The sequence below is a fragment of the Suncus etruscus genome, chromosome 5 (assembly GCF_024139225.1).
Source record: "Suncus etruscus isolate mSunEtr1 chromosome 5, mSunEtr1.pri.cur, whole genome shotgun sequence".
Taxonomy (NCBI): Eukaryota; Metazoa; Chordata; class Mammalia; order Eulipotyphla; family Soricidae; genus Suncus; species Suncus etruscus.
This window is the reverse complement of record NC_064852.1, coordinates 15,778,552-15,795,098: the sequence shown is the minus strand read 5'-3', so window position 1 is coordinate 15,795,098 and position 16,547 is coordinate 15,778,552. Positions and strand designations below refer to the sequence as shown.

Below are 16,547 nucleotides of genomic sequence, written 5' to 3'. Positions count from 1 at the left end.
CTCAGAAATAGCTCCTGGCAGGCACGGGGGACCATAGGGAACAACGGGATTCGAACCAACCACCTTAGGTCCTGGATCAGCTGATTGCAAGGCAAACACCGCTGTGCTATCTCTCCGGGCCCTTGTTTTTGTTTTTGGTTTTTGGGTCACACCCGGCAGTGCTCAGGGGCTACACCTGGCTCTAAGCTCAGAAATGGCTCCTGGCAGGCTCGGGGGACCATATGGGGTGCCAGGATTCAAACTACCGCCCTTCTGCGTGCAAGGCAAACACCTTATCTCCATGCTATCTCTCTGGACTCTAGGACCAGATTTGGGTGGGCAAGGCAACACACACAATTTTAGGTTCTGTATTTTGGGGTGCTGCCCTAGTCATCTCACTGAGCTTGGGGACCGAGCCCGAACACACTTAGTCAGACTAGACAGACAGCTCAATGGCCGACCTGAGGCCGTGGTGTCGTGTTCAGAACTTCCCATCATTGCTGGGGAGCAAGTGGTCCAAAGTTTGAACTCTTTTTTGTTTGTTTGGTTTTTAGTTTTTGGGTCACCCCCAGCATCACTCAAGGTTTCCTCCTGGCTCTACGCTCAGAAATCACTCCTGGCAGGCTTGGGGACCATATGGGATGCCGGGATTTGAACCATCATCCTTCTGCATGCAAGGCAAACACCTTACCTCCATGTTATCTCTTTGGCCCCTGAAGTTTTTTTTTTTTTTTTTGGTTTTTGGGTCACACCTGGCAGTGCTCAGGGGTTATTCCTGGCTCCAGGCTCAGAAATTGCTCCTGGCAGGCACAGGGGACCATATGGGGCGCCGGGATTCGAACCGATGACCTCCTGCATGAAAGGCAAACGCCTTACCTCCATGCTATCTCTCCGGCCCCCTTTTTTTTTTTTTTTTTTTTTTTTGGGCCCCTGAAGTTTTAACTCTTGTCCCCACATCTGTTCAATCAGACTGGGCTGAATCTTAGAATACTGGGCCCTGCTCTGTCTTGGTGGGTGAGATTTGCACAAACCTCAGTGGGAAGAAAGGGTAACTAAGAAGGGCCCAATCAAGGGAGAAAGAGGTGAACCGGTGAGGTGGCTAAAGACAGTGGACACACCTTCCCAAGCCTCAGTGCCCTTCTTTGGTGAAGTTGGACAGCCCCCCAAGGTCTTGGGCCATTTAGGGGGAACTTGGTACAAGATTGGGCAAATGAATGGAGGTAGAGTGGTCTCCAGCCTTGTCCCAAAATTTGGGCTTCTCCAGACCAGCAGACAAAATAGTCACCCTAAGAACCAATTAGGGGAGGACTGTCCTGCCTATAGTCACCTAGTCTCCCTGACTCTGGCCCTGGTCTTCTCAATGGTCCCTGGTCCCTGGCCCCAGGCCAGTGCTGGAGACAAACAGCTGCCTGGGAGGATCTCTGGGGGCCGTCTCAAATTCCTCTGGTGGCCAGTGGCCAGGGTCAACGTGCTCTGGTCTTTCCTGAAGCCCTGGCCAGTGGAGAAGAGGAAGCAGCGTGTGGCCACCAGGCTATCATGGGGACGGACACAAGCTGACTCCAGCTCCCCCCAGACTGTCATGGACTTGTGGGGGAGACTGCAGAGGAGGGCCTTCTTCCAGGGCCCCAGGGCTGGGGTCATCATGGGCCAGATCTGACTTCTTGGGACTGGAGAGCCTATGCAGGGGAGTGAAGCTACAGATTGGAAGTGACCCCAAGGGAAAGGAACCAAAAGAATGAGCCCCCCCCTCTTCCTCCTCCTCCCTTTCTTCCTCCTCCCTCTGATCTGGGTCCAGCTGGATGAAGAAGCTACGTGTGAGGCAAGCGGAAGAACCCTAAACCTGAGGTTTTGACTATCTTTGGGATAGGAATGTTGTAGAACTCAAGGTAGACAGGGATGGACCTCTTCCCTGTGGAATCAAGACCTGTTTCCCTAAGCCTTAGTTTCCCTCCATGCAGCATCTTTTGCCACCTTGGCAGGGTTTTATTTCCTTGGTTTTGGTTCTGGCACCACACCGTGGGGTGGTCCATGCTCTGTTTGAGGGGTACTCCTGTAGGGTGCTCTGTAGTGTCAGGATGAGTCTAGAGCCCCTGCATGTGAAGCCCAAAGCAACTCCCCACCTGGCATATCAGCTTTCCACTGAGCATCCCCACGGCCACATCCCCTTCGAGGTCTCTGTGGGGACCCTCCAACAGATGCCAGTACACATACATACTGCTAGAAGATGGAACTTCTCAGAGACCTGGAGGGTTCTAGGCTCTTGGGGGATACATAAAGGAATTTCTAAATCCGGGGCCTCTAATTTGTCCTGACCTGGGGACCCCTGCATCTTAGTCTGTTCTCTTGAGAAGATAAAAGGGCTCCTCTATAAAGCAGGGGGTGGGTGCCTTGGGGGGGGAGTGGGAGGGGGACAGGATTTTTTTAAATTTTATTTTGGGAGGGGGATCATGCCTGGTGGCGCTCAGGGGTTACTCCTGGCTTTGCACTCAGAAATCACTCCTGGCAGGCAGAGGGGACCAGATGGGATGCCAGGATTCAAACCACCGTCCTTCTGCGTGCAAGGCAAATGCCTTACCTCCATGCTATCTCTCCAGCCCCCGGACAGGATTTTTTTTTTTTTTTGGTTTTTGGGTCACACCCGGAGGTGCTTAGGGGTTACTCCTGGCTGTCTGCTCAGAAATAGCTCTTGGCAGGCACGGGGGACCATATGGGACACCAGGATTCGAACCAACCACCTTTGGTCCTGGATCGGCTGCTTGCAAGGCAAGCGCCGCTGTGCTATCTCTCCGGGCCCCAGACAGGATTTTTAATGAGTCTCCCCTGGTGTTCCCTAAACCCATGTTCCCTGCTGACATCTTCCAATTTCAAAAGGAGCTGAGTTAGGGGCCAGGCAGCCCTGGGGTCTCTATTGTGTAACTTGATATTGCCTCAACGTCAGGGAGCCCCAACTCTGCTGTCCATGAGAAACCTGGAGGGATAGTTGTCGGTGTATAATTGAACAAGGTGAATGTTTAGGTAGGTCCTGGAGGGAGAAGGGGTAGAGAGAGAAGTGAGAGAAAATGAGAGAGAGTAAGAGAGAGAGAGAGAGAGAGAGAGAGAGAGAGAGAGAGAGAGAGAGAGAGAGAGAGAGAGAGAAAGTGACAGGAGGGAAGAGAAAGTGAGAAAGTGAGGGGGATATAAAGACACACACACACACACACACACACACACACACACACACACACACACACACACACGGGAATGAATTAACTGGCCTTGATGGGAACAGGTGACTCTGGGGAGCCCCCAATGACCCTTGACCTCCAGGTCCACCTCCTCACTCCCAGGTCCAGCCTTCTTTGACTGGGTGGGTGGGTGGGTGGTTGAGCATCCCATGCCCACTCCTGACAGTGGCTGTGCTGAGCCTGAGTCGCACTCACCCTCCTCTGCCCAGACAAGCTCCCCATGTCTGCTTCCCAGAACCTGCCTCCCTGTACCTCCATTTCTCAGCTGGATACTCTGCCAGGGTAGCAGAAGGAACCCAGCCTTTGTTTCTATTCTCTGCTGTCCTCTACTCTTTTTGTTTTTTGTGGTTTTTTGGGGGCCTCTTAGGGGTTACTCCTGGCTCTGCGCTCAGAAATCTCTCCTGGCAGGCTCAGGGGACCATATGGGATACTGGGAATCAATCCCGAGTTTGTCCCAAGTTGGTCACATAAAAGGCAAACGCTCTGCTGCTGTGCTATCGCCCTGATTCCTGTCCCCCTACTCTTGAAAGGCTCAGGCCTCCGACTGCCTTGCACCCTGTGTCTTCCCAGTTGTCCCCAGGGCTCGCTGGGTAAGGCACAGCCTTGCACCCCCTTTTAGAATAAGGCAGGGCGCCCCCAGCCCCTTGTCCTGCTCCAAACCCTGCATTTCAACTGCCTAGCTGTGTCCACTGAGTGTTGGGACTTGCCCAGGGTGCCATGGCTTCGAGTGGGGGGGACAGACTTCTGAGCCAGGCCCTGAGTATAGCAGAAGTGCCGGCCTTTCACCTTTGACCCTGAAGGATGTGCCAACTCCAGGGGCAGAATATAGCTCAGGGCTGACCCCTGGTTTTTCAGGGCCCAGACCTCAGCTTCAGCTGCCAGGCCTCAATTTCCACTCCTGTTCCCAAGGCAATCCTTAGCTCATTGCTCTGACTTGTCTGCCAGAGGGAGACACTCCAGGTTCAAGGATCTAAGAGTTGCACACGAGAAGGCCCCTGGAGAGAGTGTGGATTAACAGATTGATCTTACCCCCAGCCTTGAAATGATGGGGGGTGGGGTGGGGACACTAGGCTGGAGCTGGGACCCTCCCAGCCTCCTGTCCCCCCCCCCCCATCCCCAGCGACAAAGCCCCGTGGTACTTCCTCTCCCCGCCTGGCAGGCGGCCTGGTCCGCCCCTTCTCTAAGAAAGCGCATTTCCTGCCTCCTCTGGCCTGGCTGGATGAGCCTGGAGCTCCCCGCTGCTGCCGCTCAGACCCCAGCCTCCAGCTGCACCCACAGACCTGAGCTGTTGCCGCTGCCCTCCCTGGGAGCCCAGCAGCTCCTACAACCCGGCCCAAGGCCGACAGCCACTGGCCTGGCCCCGTGCCCTGGTGCCCACTTCTCCTGACCCCTCGGCCAACACCTCAGAAGGCTGGAGCAGGGACGCCGTCGCTCCGGCCGCCTGCTCCCCTTGGGTCCCCGCGAGAGCCCACGCCGGCCCCCGCGCCCGCCTGCTGCCCTCCCTCTGGACACCGGATAGAGCCCTGTCCACCACGCCCGGCCGGACAGCATGTACCACGGCTCGTGCCCTCCGTTACTGGCCCTGCTGCTGGTCGTCTGCAGCCTCAGCCACACAGGTGGGTGCTCAGGATAGAGTGTGGGTACTGCTCCCTACCTCTAGACACTTAAAGTCTCAGATGAATGTTCCCCACCCGGGTGATGTGGTCAGCCCTGAGTTGGTCTCGAACCCTCTAGGTTTGAAGCTTCCTGCACTAAGGCCCCAGGCAACCGGGAGAAATCCTGTTAACCCTCCTGGTTGCTCCCCACATGCCATCCAGGGAAACCTAGCTCCCCTTGTGCTGTGCAGCCCTGGGAGAGTCACCCGCCCTTTCTGGGCCCTTTCCCAGCTAAGGGAGGTACAGGGAGGAGGCTCTGGGTTCTGAATTCCTCTCTGGCCTCTGAGCCGAGTGGGGTTGGCGGCCAGGAAAGACGCGGGAGAACCAGGCCAGCTGCCCGTCTCTTGTTCTTTACTAGGACAAGAATAACCTTCCACTTATTATAACCTCCACACTCCTCTCCGGGACATTTGGTCTACTCCTTGAAACCAGCTTCTCTCTGTCTCAAGGAGATTCAGACTCAAACTTGGGGTGCTGTGGGGAGTGCTCTTCTGCCTGGCCGTTTTTCTAGGGTGCTCTGGTCTCGCTGCTCTCAGAAACTGGCCAGCTGAGGGGCCTGGGGCCTGCCAGACCCACTTTGTGTTCACGGTGGGTCTCTAGGCCCACCTATCCATCTACCCATGGCTCTTGGACAGCCACTGGTAGGTCACTCCTTTACCAGCTGTTGCTTTGAGGTACTCCCAGTAGAACTGGAGGAAATGGGGAGAGGGCACCTGAGACCATCCAACTCCATCCACAGCTTTTTTGTTTGTTTGTTTTTTGTTTTGGGGCCACACCCAGTGGTGCTCAGGGGTTATTCCTGGCTCTCTGCTCAGAAATCGCTCCTGGCTGTCACAGGGGACCGTATGGGATGTCAGGACTTGAACCACCGTTGGTCCTGGGTCAGCCACTTGCAAGGCAAGCGCCCTACCGTTGTGCTATCTCTCCGGCACCCACAGCTTTTAAAAACCTTCCACAGGGCCACACCTAACGCCTTGGAAACAGATGGGAAACTGAGTCTACTGTAGAGCAGGGATTTGACCCCGGCCTGTGGCTTGGAGAATGGCTGGTCCCAACCATGTGGGTCCCAGAGTCCCTCCGGACAGTCTCTCCACGGGCATGCAAGGTGTCTTCTGGACAGGCCCTGTTGGACAGGGGAGGAGATGAAGGAGGAGGAGCTCATGCTGTGCCTTTCTCCTGCCTACCCCCTCTTTCTGGGGGGCGATAAGTGGGTCAGAGAAGGGTCTTGGACCTTTAGGGGAAGTTTCTATGGACTGAGAGGCCATGACATGCAGATAAATGTGTTGCCAAGGTGGGGTGGCTTTTGTCAATTTCAATGGGGGTGAAAAGTTCTCACCCGGCAGATCACTCAAGCACCCCCTTATCTGGTCTTTCCACCCCGCACATTGGCCTGGACAGTCTCATGGGGCAGAGACAATAGCAGAAGGGGGAAGTGTAAGGAGGGGGGGTCTGAGCTGTAAGAAGACATCATTGGTTCCATCGGCCACTTAGGAAGTTGAATATCTAATTCCGGGCTGTGTTTTCAACACCCTGTTGGGAATAAAAATCTGCAAAGTAACAGGTCTGCTCCCGTGAGCAGGGCAGGAATAGGAGGGGGCCCAGGGAGATGGTGGTGATTTGGGGGCTCTGCAGACATTTTATACCACCCAGCCTAGCCCATTGGTCGTCTGGGAAACTGGGGTGGAGGGTGCCAGAATGTATAGGTTCAGATTGGGATCCGGGTCTCTGCATAGCCAAGGGGATAGGTGGGCATCTCATTCAGGTTGGGGAAAGGCGGGGAACTTGGGTCCAAAACTTGGCTTCCCCACCACCCTCTTGGGAACACAACTTGCCAGAACCTTCCAGAACCTGAGTTAGCTGTGATGTCCAGAATTCAGTTCTATTAGGATGAGTGGTCTGGGGATTTAGAGAGATTGTGCGGGGATTCAAGTGCGCACATTGCATGTAGCGAGTCTGGGCTTGATCCCTGGCATTGCATATGGTCCTCCAAGCCCCATTGGGAGTGATCCCTGAGTGCAAACAAGCCTTAGCCTCCCCCTCTAAAATATTCAATCCCCCCCACCCAAAAAGATGTGTGGTCCAGGGTAGAGAGATAGTACAGGGGTAGGGCGCTCACCTTGACGGTGGCCAACCCTGGTTCAATACTCAGTATCACAGAGTTCCCTGTGTACCACCAGCATGATCCCTGTGTGCAGAGCCAAATGTAGTCCCTAAGCACCACTGGTGTGGACCCTGGTTTTGTAGCAGAACATCAACCACTCAGGCCTGGGAGAGGCTCCAGAACTCAAGACTATGCACACAGGAACTCCAGCTTACTACTCCCCATCACCACACACCTACCTTAACACTGCCAGGACCCCCCAGCACTGCACCAGGAGGAGCCCTAAAAATGAAGCAGAAATAGGGCCTGGAGAGATAGCACAGCGGCGTTTGCCTTGCAAGCAGCCGATCCAGGACCAAAGGTGGTTGGTTCGAATCCCGGTGTCCCATATGGTCCCCTGTGCCTGCCAGGAGCTATTTCTGAGCAGACAGCCAGGAGTAACCCCTGAGTACCGCCGGGTGTGACGAAAAAAAAAAAAATGAAGCAAAAATACATGAACCAGCAAGTGGAAGGCACCAAATGTCCATGAGCTTGGGTCACACAAACTGGAAGGCCTGAGGCAGGGCTTGGAGTTGATGCTGGAGTGTACCTTTTGGAGCCCCAACAACAGGGATTCATTCCATTACTGTGAGAATAAAGGATTAAGGCTCGCCAAACACATGGAGTCCAGACAGTATGGGCACGATGTTTTAGAAAACAGAAAACAGAGAAAAAATTGGAAACTATTTTCCAGTGAGGCTTTTCTCCAAGAATTCACGATTTTGTTTTGTTTTGGTATTTAACTTTTGGGCCATACGCAGCAGTGCTAGAGGTTCACTCGTGGTGGGGTTTGGGGGACCGTATGGGGAGTTGGGTCAACTTGGATTGGCCACTTGCAAGACAGGTACCCATCCTGTCTGCTGTGCTCTCTCTGTCTCTGTCTGTCTGTCTGTCTGTTTGCTGTATGTTTTGTTCCATGCAGTTATTGTTGTTGTTGTTGTTGTTGTTGGTTTTTTTTTTTTTTTGGCCACATTGTCGGTGCTCAGACATTACTACTGCCTCTGCACTCAGAAATTGCTCCTAGTAGGTTTGGGGGACCATATGAGTTGCTAGGGATTGAACCCAGGTCCATCTCAGGTTGGGTGCATTCAAGGCAAACACCCTACAGCTGTGCTATCTCTCTGGCCCCTCCGCTTATCCTTTATTTAATGGAAGCTTTGCCAGCAGCATCTCAGCAGTGCCCTGCATAGAGAAACTGGGGGTCACCTGCTACAGTGCTGGGATTGAACTCAGGACCTCCTGCCTCCTGGGCATACACTCTACCTACCACTGGAGGCAGCTCCCTGGGCTCTATGTTTACCTTTTGGTTCTTTTGGGGTTATACCTGGCACAGCTCAGGGATCACTTTTGGTGGGACCTATTAGGGGGCCTGTGGGGTGCTGGGATCAAACCTGGGTCAGTCATATGCAAGAGAAGCGCCTTAACCCTTGTCCTATTTCTACAGCAGAGCTGTTTTGTTTTGTTTGGAGGCCACACCCAGCAGTGCTGAGGTCTTTCTCCTAGCTCTGCATCAGGGATCATTCCTGGCATACTTGAGAAATTATATGGGGTACCAGGGATTTAAACCCAAGTTGGCCCCATGCAAGGCAAGCATCCTCCTGTATTATCACCCCTTCCCTAATAACCGACCTTTATGTGGAGAACTGAATGCGGAGGAGTCGATAGCTGGAAATTCTGTATATTCTTCTTAGGTCCCCAGACTTCCTGGGGAAGTTCATCACATGGACTCTATAACCACACTATGGTGGTTCTGGAATATTCGCTCCCTTACGCCTACCACTAGCCACCTTGTGAATCTCCCATTGTTGACTATTTCAGTGGCTGCTCCTTTTGGTTATAAATACCACTTTGGCACACTTTTTCATGACGCGAACCTTTTCCTGTATTATGGCTTATTTCAATGGAATGGATTCCCGGAGTGGGGGTGCTGGGGTTTGCAGAGGTTTTGTTGGGATCAAAGGAGGTGCAGGCACACTTGCTGGAGAGTGGTGGGCAGAGTCTTAGTTTGGAATGCCCAGCCTCCTACACACACACACACACACACACACACACACACACACACACACCCCTGTCCTGCCCTATGTTTCAAGTCAGAAACTCTAGAAAAGTGTGATGCCAGGCAGAGATAGCAAATGCCCATTTCTTGGCCAAGAGAGAATGCAGTGATCAGGGCACTTGCTTTGCACAAAGCTGATCCAGGTCCAATCCCCGGCATCCCATATGGTCCCCTGAGCCTCACCAGGAGTAATCCCTGAGTACACAGCAATGGTAAGCCCTAAGCACTGTCAGGAGTGGCCCCCAAACAAACCAAAAAATCCATTTCTTAGAGGATTCATAGGGGGACATCTGCTCGTTTGCCAGGAACTCCAAGTAGGTACCGGGGCCATGGCTGCAGGAACAAGACAGAGGTGATATGAAATGAGGTACAGAGGGAAGATACTTGGTCACAGTCAGGCCACTGTAGGCCCTTGTGGACAGCTGTGGTTCATTTGTTCAAAGCTCTGAAGGAAAAATAGGGCCTGAGGGCCAGCAGTAGGCAGCTCTTTCTCACCTGATCCATTTCACAGATGAGGAAACTGAGACTGGGGCAACAGGCAGGTCCAGATTTCAACTGCAGATTGTCTGCAGAGTTCTCCCCCAAGGCTTGTGGATCTTCCATCTTTGGGTGGGGAGGATGGAGAGGGAAGGTAAACCCGAGATTTATTAACCTGGCTGCATGTAAGGAAACTTCACAGAGGTTGAGAAAGCACAGACTATCTCACTGCTCTGACTTTGATAACAGCCCTGGGCTTGACCAGGCCACTGTTAACGCCACAGGAAAGATGACAGGGATTGTGACCAGATCTTCTTGCTCTGGACACTTGTCCCATTCCCTGCACCTATGGTGGCCCTTCGAGCCAGTTTGCACCCCTTGGGCCCTGTCTGTCCTCTAACGACTTCCCAGTACCCTGATCTGCCTTTTTTGTTTGTTTGTTTTTTGTTTTTGTTTTTTTTTTGTTTTGTTTTGGGGCCACACCCAGCAGTGCTCACGGGATACTCCTGGCTATCTACTCAGAAATAGCTCCTGGCAGGCACAGGGGACCATATGGGACACCGGGATTTGAACCAACCACTTTAGGTCCTGGGTTGGCTGCTTGCAAGGCAAGGCAAACGCCGCTGTGCTATCTCTCCAACCCTCTCCTTTTTTTTATGGGTTTTGCTTTTTATTTATTTATTTATTTATTTTTGAGCTCACCCAATAGTGCTGAGGGGTTACTCCTGGCTCTGAGCTCAGGGATTACTCCTGGTGGTGCTCAGGGGACCTTATGGGATGCCAGAGATCGAACCTAGGTCAGCTGCATGCAAAGCAAATGCCCTCCTCACGGTCCTATTGCTTTGGCCCTGTGATTTGCCTTTTGAGAATCTCAGACAGACCCTCAGGCCTCTTCCAGTAGAGTTTGGAACATGCCCTCTTTAGCTCTTGCCCCAAACCCAGACATCAGAGGGACACAGAATGGTGGCAGATTTTGAGCCTGGTCAGCTCCAAGGAGTACTCCTCACACCTGCCCAGATTCTGGGCTGAGTGCTTGGGACACACAGTGGACACACACCATGGCCTGGGAATATGCACTGCTGCTGGTGAGGTGGACACACAATGTGACCTCCTGTATGTGATTCTGGAAGGACATCCAGAAACGAGTGGCATCTCAAGAAGGAAAGGTTCCATTCTGTTGAGACTTTAGGCAATCATGAGGTTTTGAGAAACGAATAGAAGTTGGCCAACTGGCCAAGTTAAAGGAAGACTGGATCTGGGGTCAGATTTGGCAGATGGAGGGAACAAGATGGGCTTGAAGAGAGAAGCTCATGTGTCCCCACTGACTGGGCAGAAACTCTCGGGGCCACAGTCACCAGTTCCTGCGTGTACCCCATGCCCCAGGGACAGCTGAGCACTGTGTTTACATCACCCACTTGATGATGCTTGTGAAGCCCTGACATTTTCACCCTGATATCCTGGGACTGACCTCTTGGTGAGGGCATCGTGAGCATCACCATCCTGTTTTTCAGATAACTCTGATGCCCAGCAGGAAGCAGGTGGTGGCAGAACTGGGGTTGGACCTCAGGGGTCCCTGTCAGCTCCCTATCTGTACTTTTGGCTTTTGAGCTTTTTGGACCAATTTTAGGGACCTCTGGGGGAACCCTGCAGTTTTGGGAATGGAACTCAGGCCCCTAAATGCAAAATCTGCCCTCCTCTCCCATGTACTCTCCCTGGGTCTGATTGCATCAGGGGCAAGAGCAAGTGTACTAAGGCTTCTTAGAGGGGCTTGCCTGAAGCTAGCAGGTGGGTTGGAAGCTGGGAGATCTGGGGAGGCTGTGGGGGAACCCTAAAATAAGCCAAGGCAACCAAAACAAGTCCCAAAAATCTGCCCAGAAGAGACTCAAAGGGCTGGAGCACAGGCTTTGCATGTGAGAACCCCAGGCTCAATCCCCATTACCACATAGTTCCCTTAGCATGCCCAGGAGTGGCCCAAACCTTCCCCCCACAATAAAATGAATCCCAGGGGGGTTCATTTCCAGGTGACTGAGCCTGGAAAATTCCCTTTGGGAGAGAGTCTACGGGCAGGACAGAATCTCAGTACCTGCTACCCTCATGCCTGCTCACTGTGTTCTCAGGGTTCTACCCACTGCCTGTGTCCCTGGCATATGGTACCAGGGTCCTTGGCACCAGGACAGCCTCTAGCAAACTCTTCCCTGTCCCAAACCTCGTGCTTCCCAAGTGTAAAGAGGTTTAACAATATGTCCTATCTTGAAAGGTTCGAACCCGGCTCCCTAGAAACACAAGGACAACTGAGGCAGGCTGGGAGCTCCCATGCAAAAAGGGAAACTGAGGCTGGGGGAAGGGAAGGAAGCCTTTTGCTCATTCCAGCAGTGCTGGAAGATGCTGGAAATGGCTTGGCCCTGGGCCTATGGCTCTTCCTCTTGACCATTATCCCCCGTGGGCCCCCCATGGTGAAGTGGGTGGCTCTGTGCTCAGGCAGGCTGGGATGGGGACAGAGTGAGAAGGTGGCCCAGGGCCCCTCACTTGAGCCGTTGTCACCCAGACCCTGGCGCCTCTAGCCCAGGTCCCGAGAGGCCCTGCGTCACCCTCGGTGCCAGTGGATTGTTTTCGGCTGTCTGGGCCCGCCTCCGGCTAGGGAGACGGGCTGGGGCGTCATACTCCCTCCTGTCTCCCCATTCTCGTCTGTGGGGCGGGGCGGGGGCAGTCAGGATCCGAAAAGGCCCCAAAATAAATGGACCTCTTATCTGATCTCCCAGCCTGGTCTGTTATCTGATCATTACATAATGGCCAGGCCTGTGGCCTCTCCCCCGGCTGACGGCATGGAGGAGGTGGCCCCAGGCGGCCAGGCAATCCAGGAGGAACTGGGGTTCCTGGAAGTCTGGGGAGGGGGTCAGGGAAAGTCCGAGGAAGGGACTGTGTGATCTAAAGGCCTGGCCTGACCAGCTGGTACCGCCTCCATCTTCCCACCTCAACCTTCCCAATACTGGGCTGGGGGACATGGGGAGGATAGGAGGGGTCGGGGAAGGGGAGACTGAGCATACCAGAGGGTCAGAAGCAGGGGGTACCACAGTGTCTCAGTCACCCGTCAAGTCTGCTGGGGTGAGGAAGTCGGCTGGCCTGAGACCCCTGTATCCCCTCTCAAGGGTCTCCTCCACTTTTTCACCACCCTCCTTCCAGCCCAGACCCCCTTCTGACAGAATCCTATATTAATTGTGGAGAGAGACCCAAGGGACGCCTGTCTCCTTATTAAATGCAGGGGTGTAAGTTCTTGTCCCAGAGCAGGAAGCCTATAAAGAAAGTGAAGGCCCAAGTGGTGAAACTTTCCCTGTGGGGCCTCATGGAGGCTGACTAGCCTGAGATTCACACCCCGGCTGGCTTGATGCCAAGGCCCTAAGGCAGGCGCCTCTTCTCCGGTGCTCAGGGCTCTGGCCCCTGGCATGGCCCAATGGCCTATCCTGAGAGGATATTTTCCCCCCAACAGGAGGCCACCATGTTTCAGCCTCTCCACCTCATGGGGAGCCTGTGTTGCTTGGGGTTGCTTGAGGAGGCCAGTTAGCTGAGGATTGGGGCCGAAGCAAAGCCTCATTGCCAGCCTGCCCTGGGCTGGCTCGGCTGGACGTGTGGCCAGTCCCTCCGCGCCCATCTTTGATCTCCAAGAAAACAGGAAGTGAGCGCGACAAGATGGAGACACAAACTTCCAAACAGTCTCCCCTTCTCTGTCCTCCTTCCCCCCCCCCCCCCGGAGCTGCCCCCCCCAGCCCCGGCACATTCCTTCGGCTGAGGTGTAGGGGCCTCATTTCCTCTTCCTCCTCGCCCGGTCAGGGTGAAATTCCATTCCCTTCCCTCAGGACCCGCGTTTCCTGAGCCCGCCAAGCCCTGTGACCTCCTCCACCGCCAACCCCCCAAAGCCAGTGCCCTCTTGTTCCTTCTGTCTGGAGCTCAGGAGGCTCTTTCCTGCTTCGGACCACTCCTCTGAGTCTCTCTGTTCCTGCACGTCATCCTCACTTTCAGGAGTCAACCAACCCAAATTCAATTGTACCCAACAGGCCCAAGCCACAGATGGGGCTGCCAGATGTCGCAAGTAAACACACAGGCCGCCCTATTCATTTGAGTATCAGATAAACAGGGGAAGTTTCTAAGGGTACATGTGTCCCATGTTCTAGATGGTCTTTAAAAAGACTCCTCGTGGGAGTGGGGGAGCTGGCCCAACAGGGAGGGTGTAGACTTTGCAAATGGCCAACCCAGGTTCAATCCCCAGCATCATATAGGATCCCCTGAGTCCTGCCAAGGAGTTACCCTGGGGAGGAACCACAGAGCCAGGAGTAGTCTTTGAGCACTGTCAAAAGTAGTTCCCCCAAAAGCAGACAACAAAGCAATACACCATTTTTTTCAGATGCGTTTTTCTGTTTTTCTGAACTTCAGAGAGTGGTCTCAACAGGTTGTATGCATATTTTGTATATTGGGGCCCCTGATTTAACTGCCCCGGGAATGAGTGATCCCTGAGCATGGAGCCAGGAGTAGCTCCCAAGCACTAATAAGTGTGAAATGCGGGGCCGGAGAGATAGCATGGAGGTAAGGCGTTTGCCTTTCATGCAGGAGGTCATCAGTTCGAGTCCCGGCGTCCCATATGGTTCCCCGTGCCTGCCAGGAGCAATTTCTGAGCCTGGAGCCAGGAATAACCCCTGAGCAGTGCCGTGTGTGACCCAAAAACCAAAAAAAAAAAAAAAAAAAAAAAAAAGTGTGAAATACAATGTTGTTCTTTGTTTTGTTTTGTTTTTTTTTTTTTTGGTTTTTGGGCCACACCCTGTGACGCTCAGGGGTTACTCCTGGCTATGCGCTCAGAAGTTGCTCCTGGCTTCTTGGGGGACCATATGGGACGCCGGGGGATCGAACCGCGGTCCGTCCTAGGCTAGCGCAGGCAAGGCAGGCACCTTACCTCCAGCGCCACCGCCCGGCCCCCTTTGTTTTGTTTTTGTTTTGGGGCCATACCCTACAGTTCTCAAGGTTTATCCTGACTCTGGGCTCAGAAATTGCTCCTGGCAGACTCGGGGGCCCATATGGGATACTGGGGAATCAAACCCCGGGTTCATCCTGGGTCAGCAGCATGCTAGGCAAGCGCCCTTCCTCTATGCTATCACTTCAGCCTCACTACTGAGTGTGACTCCAAAACAAACTAAAACAGAACAGGGCAGAGCAGTAGTACAACAGGGAGGGCACTTGTCTTGCACATGGCTAACCTGGGTTTGATCCCCAACACCCCATATGATCCCCCAAGTCTACCAGGAATGGTCCCTGAGTGCAAAGCCAGGAGAGAGTCCTGAGCATTGCTAGGTATGGCTTTAAAATAAACAAACAAGGGACCCAAGCCATGGCGAAGTCGGTAGGGCATTTACTTGCATGCACTAACCTAGGACGCCTCACAGTTCAATCCCCTAGCATCCCATATGGTCCCCCAAGCCAAGGGTGATTTCTTTTCTTTTCTTTTTTTTTTTTGGTTTTTGGGTCATAGCCATCAGCTCTCAGAGGTTACTCTTGGCTTTATGTTCAGAAATCGCTCCTGGCAGACTCGGGGGACCATATGGAATGCCAGGATTCGAACCACCGTCTTTCTGCATGCAAGGCAAACACACTACCTTCATTCTATCTGTCCAGCCCCAGGGGTGATTTCTGAGCACATATCCAGGAGAGTCACCGGGTGTGGCCCCCCAAAAAAACAAACAGACAAAAATAATAAAAGCACTTGTGAGGGGCCAGGCATGACTAAAGCAAGGCCCTGGGTTGATTTCCCAGTATATGGTCCTGGTGGTCCCTGAGCATAAATTGATAGAGCCTGTTGCGGTGACTCACTGCTTGTGGGTTCACTTGCAAAAGTGTCCCCTGCTTTCTTGGTGGGCCCATCCCTCGTGGTTCCACAGTCCCAGTGTCCTCTACAGGAGCCATGTGCCTTCATTGGTGATGTGGGGGCTATAATGACAGCCGGGGAGTACCCGAGGGGACTCTGGCAAAGAGGGGGAGGACCCTCACCTTGCCTCACCTGCTCCACTCTCCTCTGGGCCTCCCTAACAGGTCTTGGCGAAGCAGTCCATTGTGATCTTCAACCTGTGGATCCCGAGGAGAGCGAGGTGACATACGTCACGAGCCAAGTGTCCAAAGGCTGTGTGGCCCATACTGCCAACACCACTCTGGAGATCCGAGTCCTCTTCCTGGACTTCTCAAGGGTGAGTGCTATGCGGTAGGGGCGGAGGGGTGAGGGCTGCTTCCTGAGGTGGTCCCTGCAGGGGAGGAATGGCTGGGAAAATATCGTGATCATGGGGTGGGGGTTAACATTTTAGGACCAAACTTTCCCTGCCATAACCCAGGAGGAAGGGCTGAGTTTGATCAGTAAGCAAGTGGGAGAGTGTCTGGCTTACATCACCTGTGATGGGGAACTCACTACTTCATGGGGGAATGTCACACCTCTTGAAGTGGCTGTCACTTTGGGACATCACCTGACTGGGAGTGTCCCTGTCACACATATGTGAACTGGTCAGATGGATCCAGACACCATTAGCCTGTGTCCATTTATAACCACAGCATTAGCTGTTAGAAAAAAATGAAGTCATGAAATTTGCCTATACATGGTTGGACATGGAAACTATTATGATGAGTGAAATCAGTCAGAAGGAGAGATAGACACAGAATAGTCTCACTCATCTGTGAGATTTAAGAAAAATAAAACAGTGTGGTAATAATATCCAAAGACAATAGAGATGAGGGCTGGAAGGACCAGCCCATGATATGAAGCTTATCACAAAGAGTGGTGAATGCACTTAAGAGAAATAATTGCACTAAAAACTATCGTGACAATAATAAAATAATGGCAATAAGTGAGAGAAATAAAATGACTGTCTCAAAGGCATGCAGGAAGTGGGGAAGGAGGAAGATGGGGGCATTGGTGGCAGGAAGGTGGCACTGGTGAAGGAGGTGTACTTTTTATAATTGGAACCCAACTATAAACATGTATTTAATCAGGG

The 16,547-nt window shown here is 53.2% G+C and overlaps 1 protein-coding gene across 1 annotated transcript in view; it reads left to right on the top strand.

The window, feature by feature from the left end:
• The first annotated feature begins 4,433 nt into the window (after nucleotides 1-4,433).
• The window catches only part of ENG (endoglin), a 44,890-nt gene continuing 32,776 nt past the window's right edge, over nucleotides 4,434-16,547 (top strand). Inside the window, exons 1-2 of the mRNA XM_049774150.1 lie at nucleotides 4,434-4,819; nucleotides 15,601-15,752. Coding sequence (XP_049630107.1) covers nucleotides 4,753-4,819; nucleotides 15,601-15,752 — 219 coding nt within the window. The 5' untranslated portion in view covers nucleotides 4,434-4,752. The remainder of the gene's footprint in view (nucleotides 4,820-15,600; nucleotides 15,753-16,547) is intronic.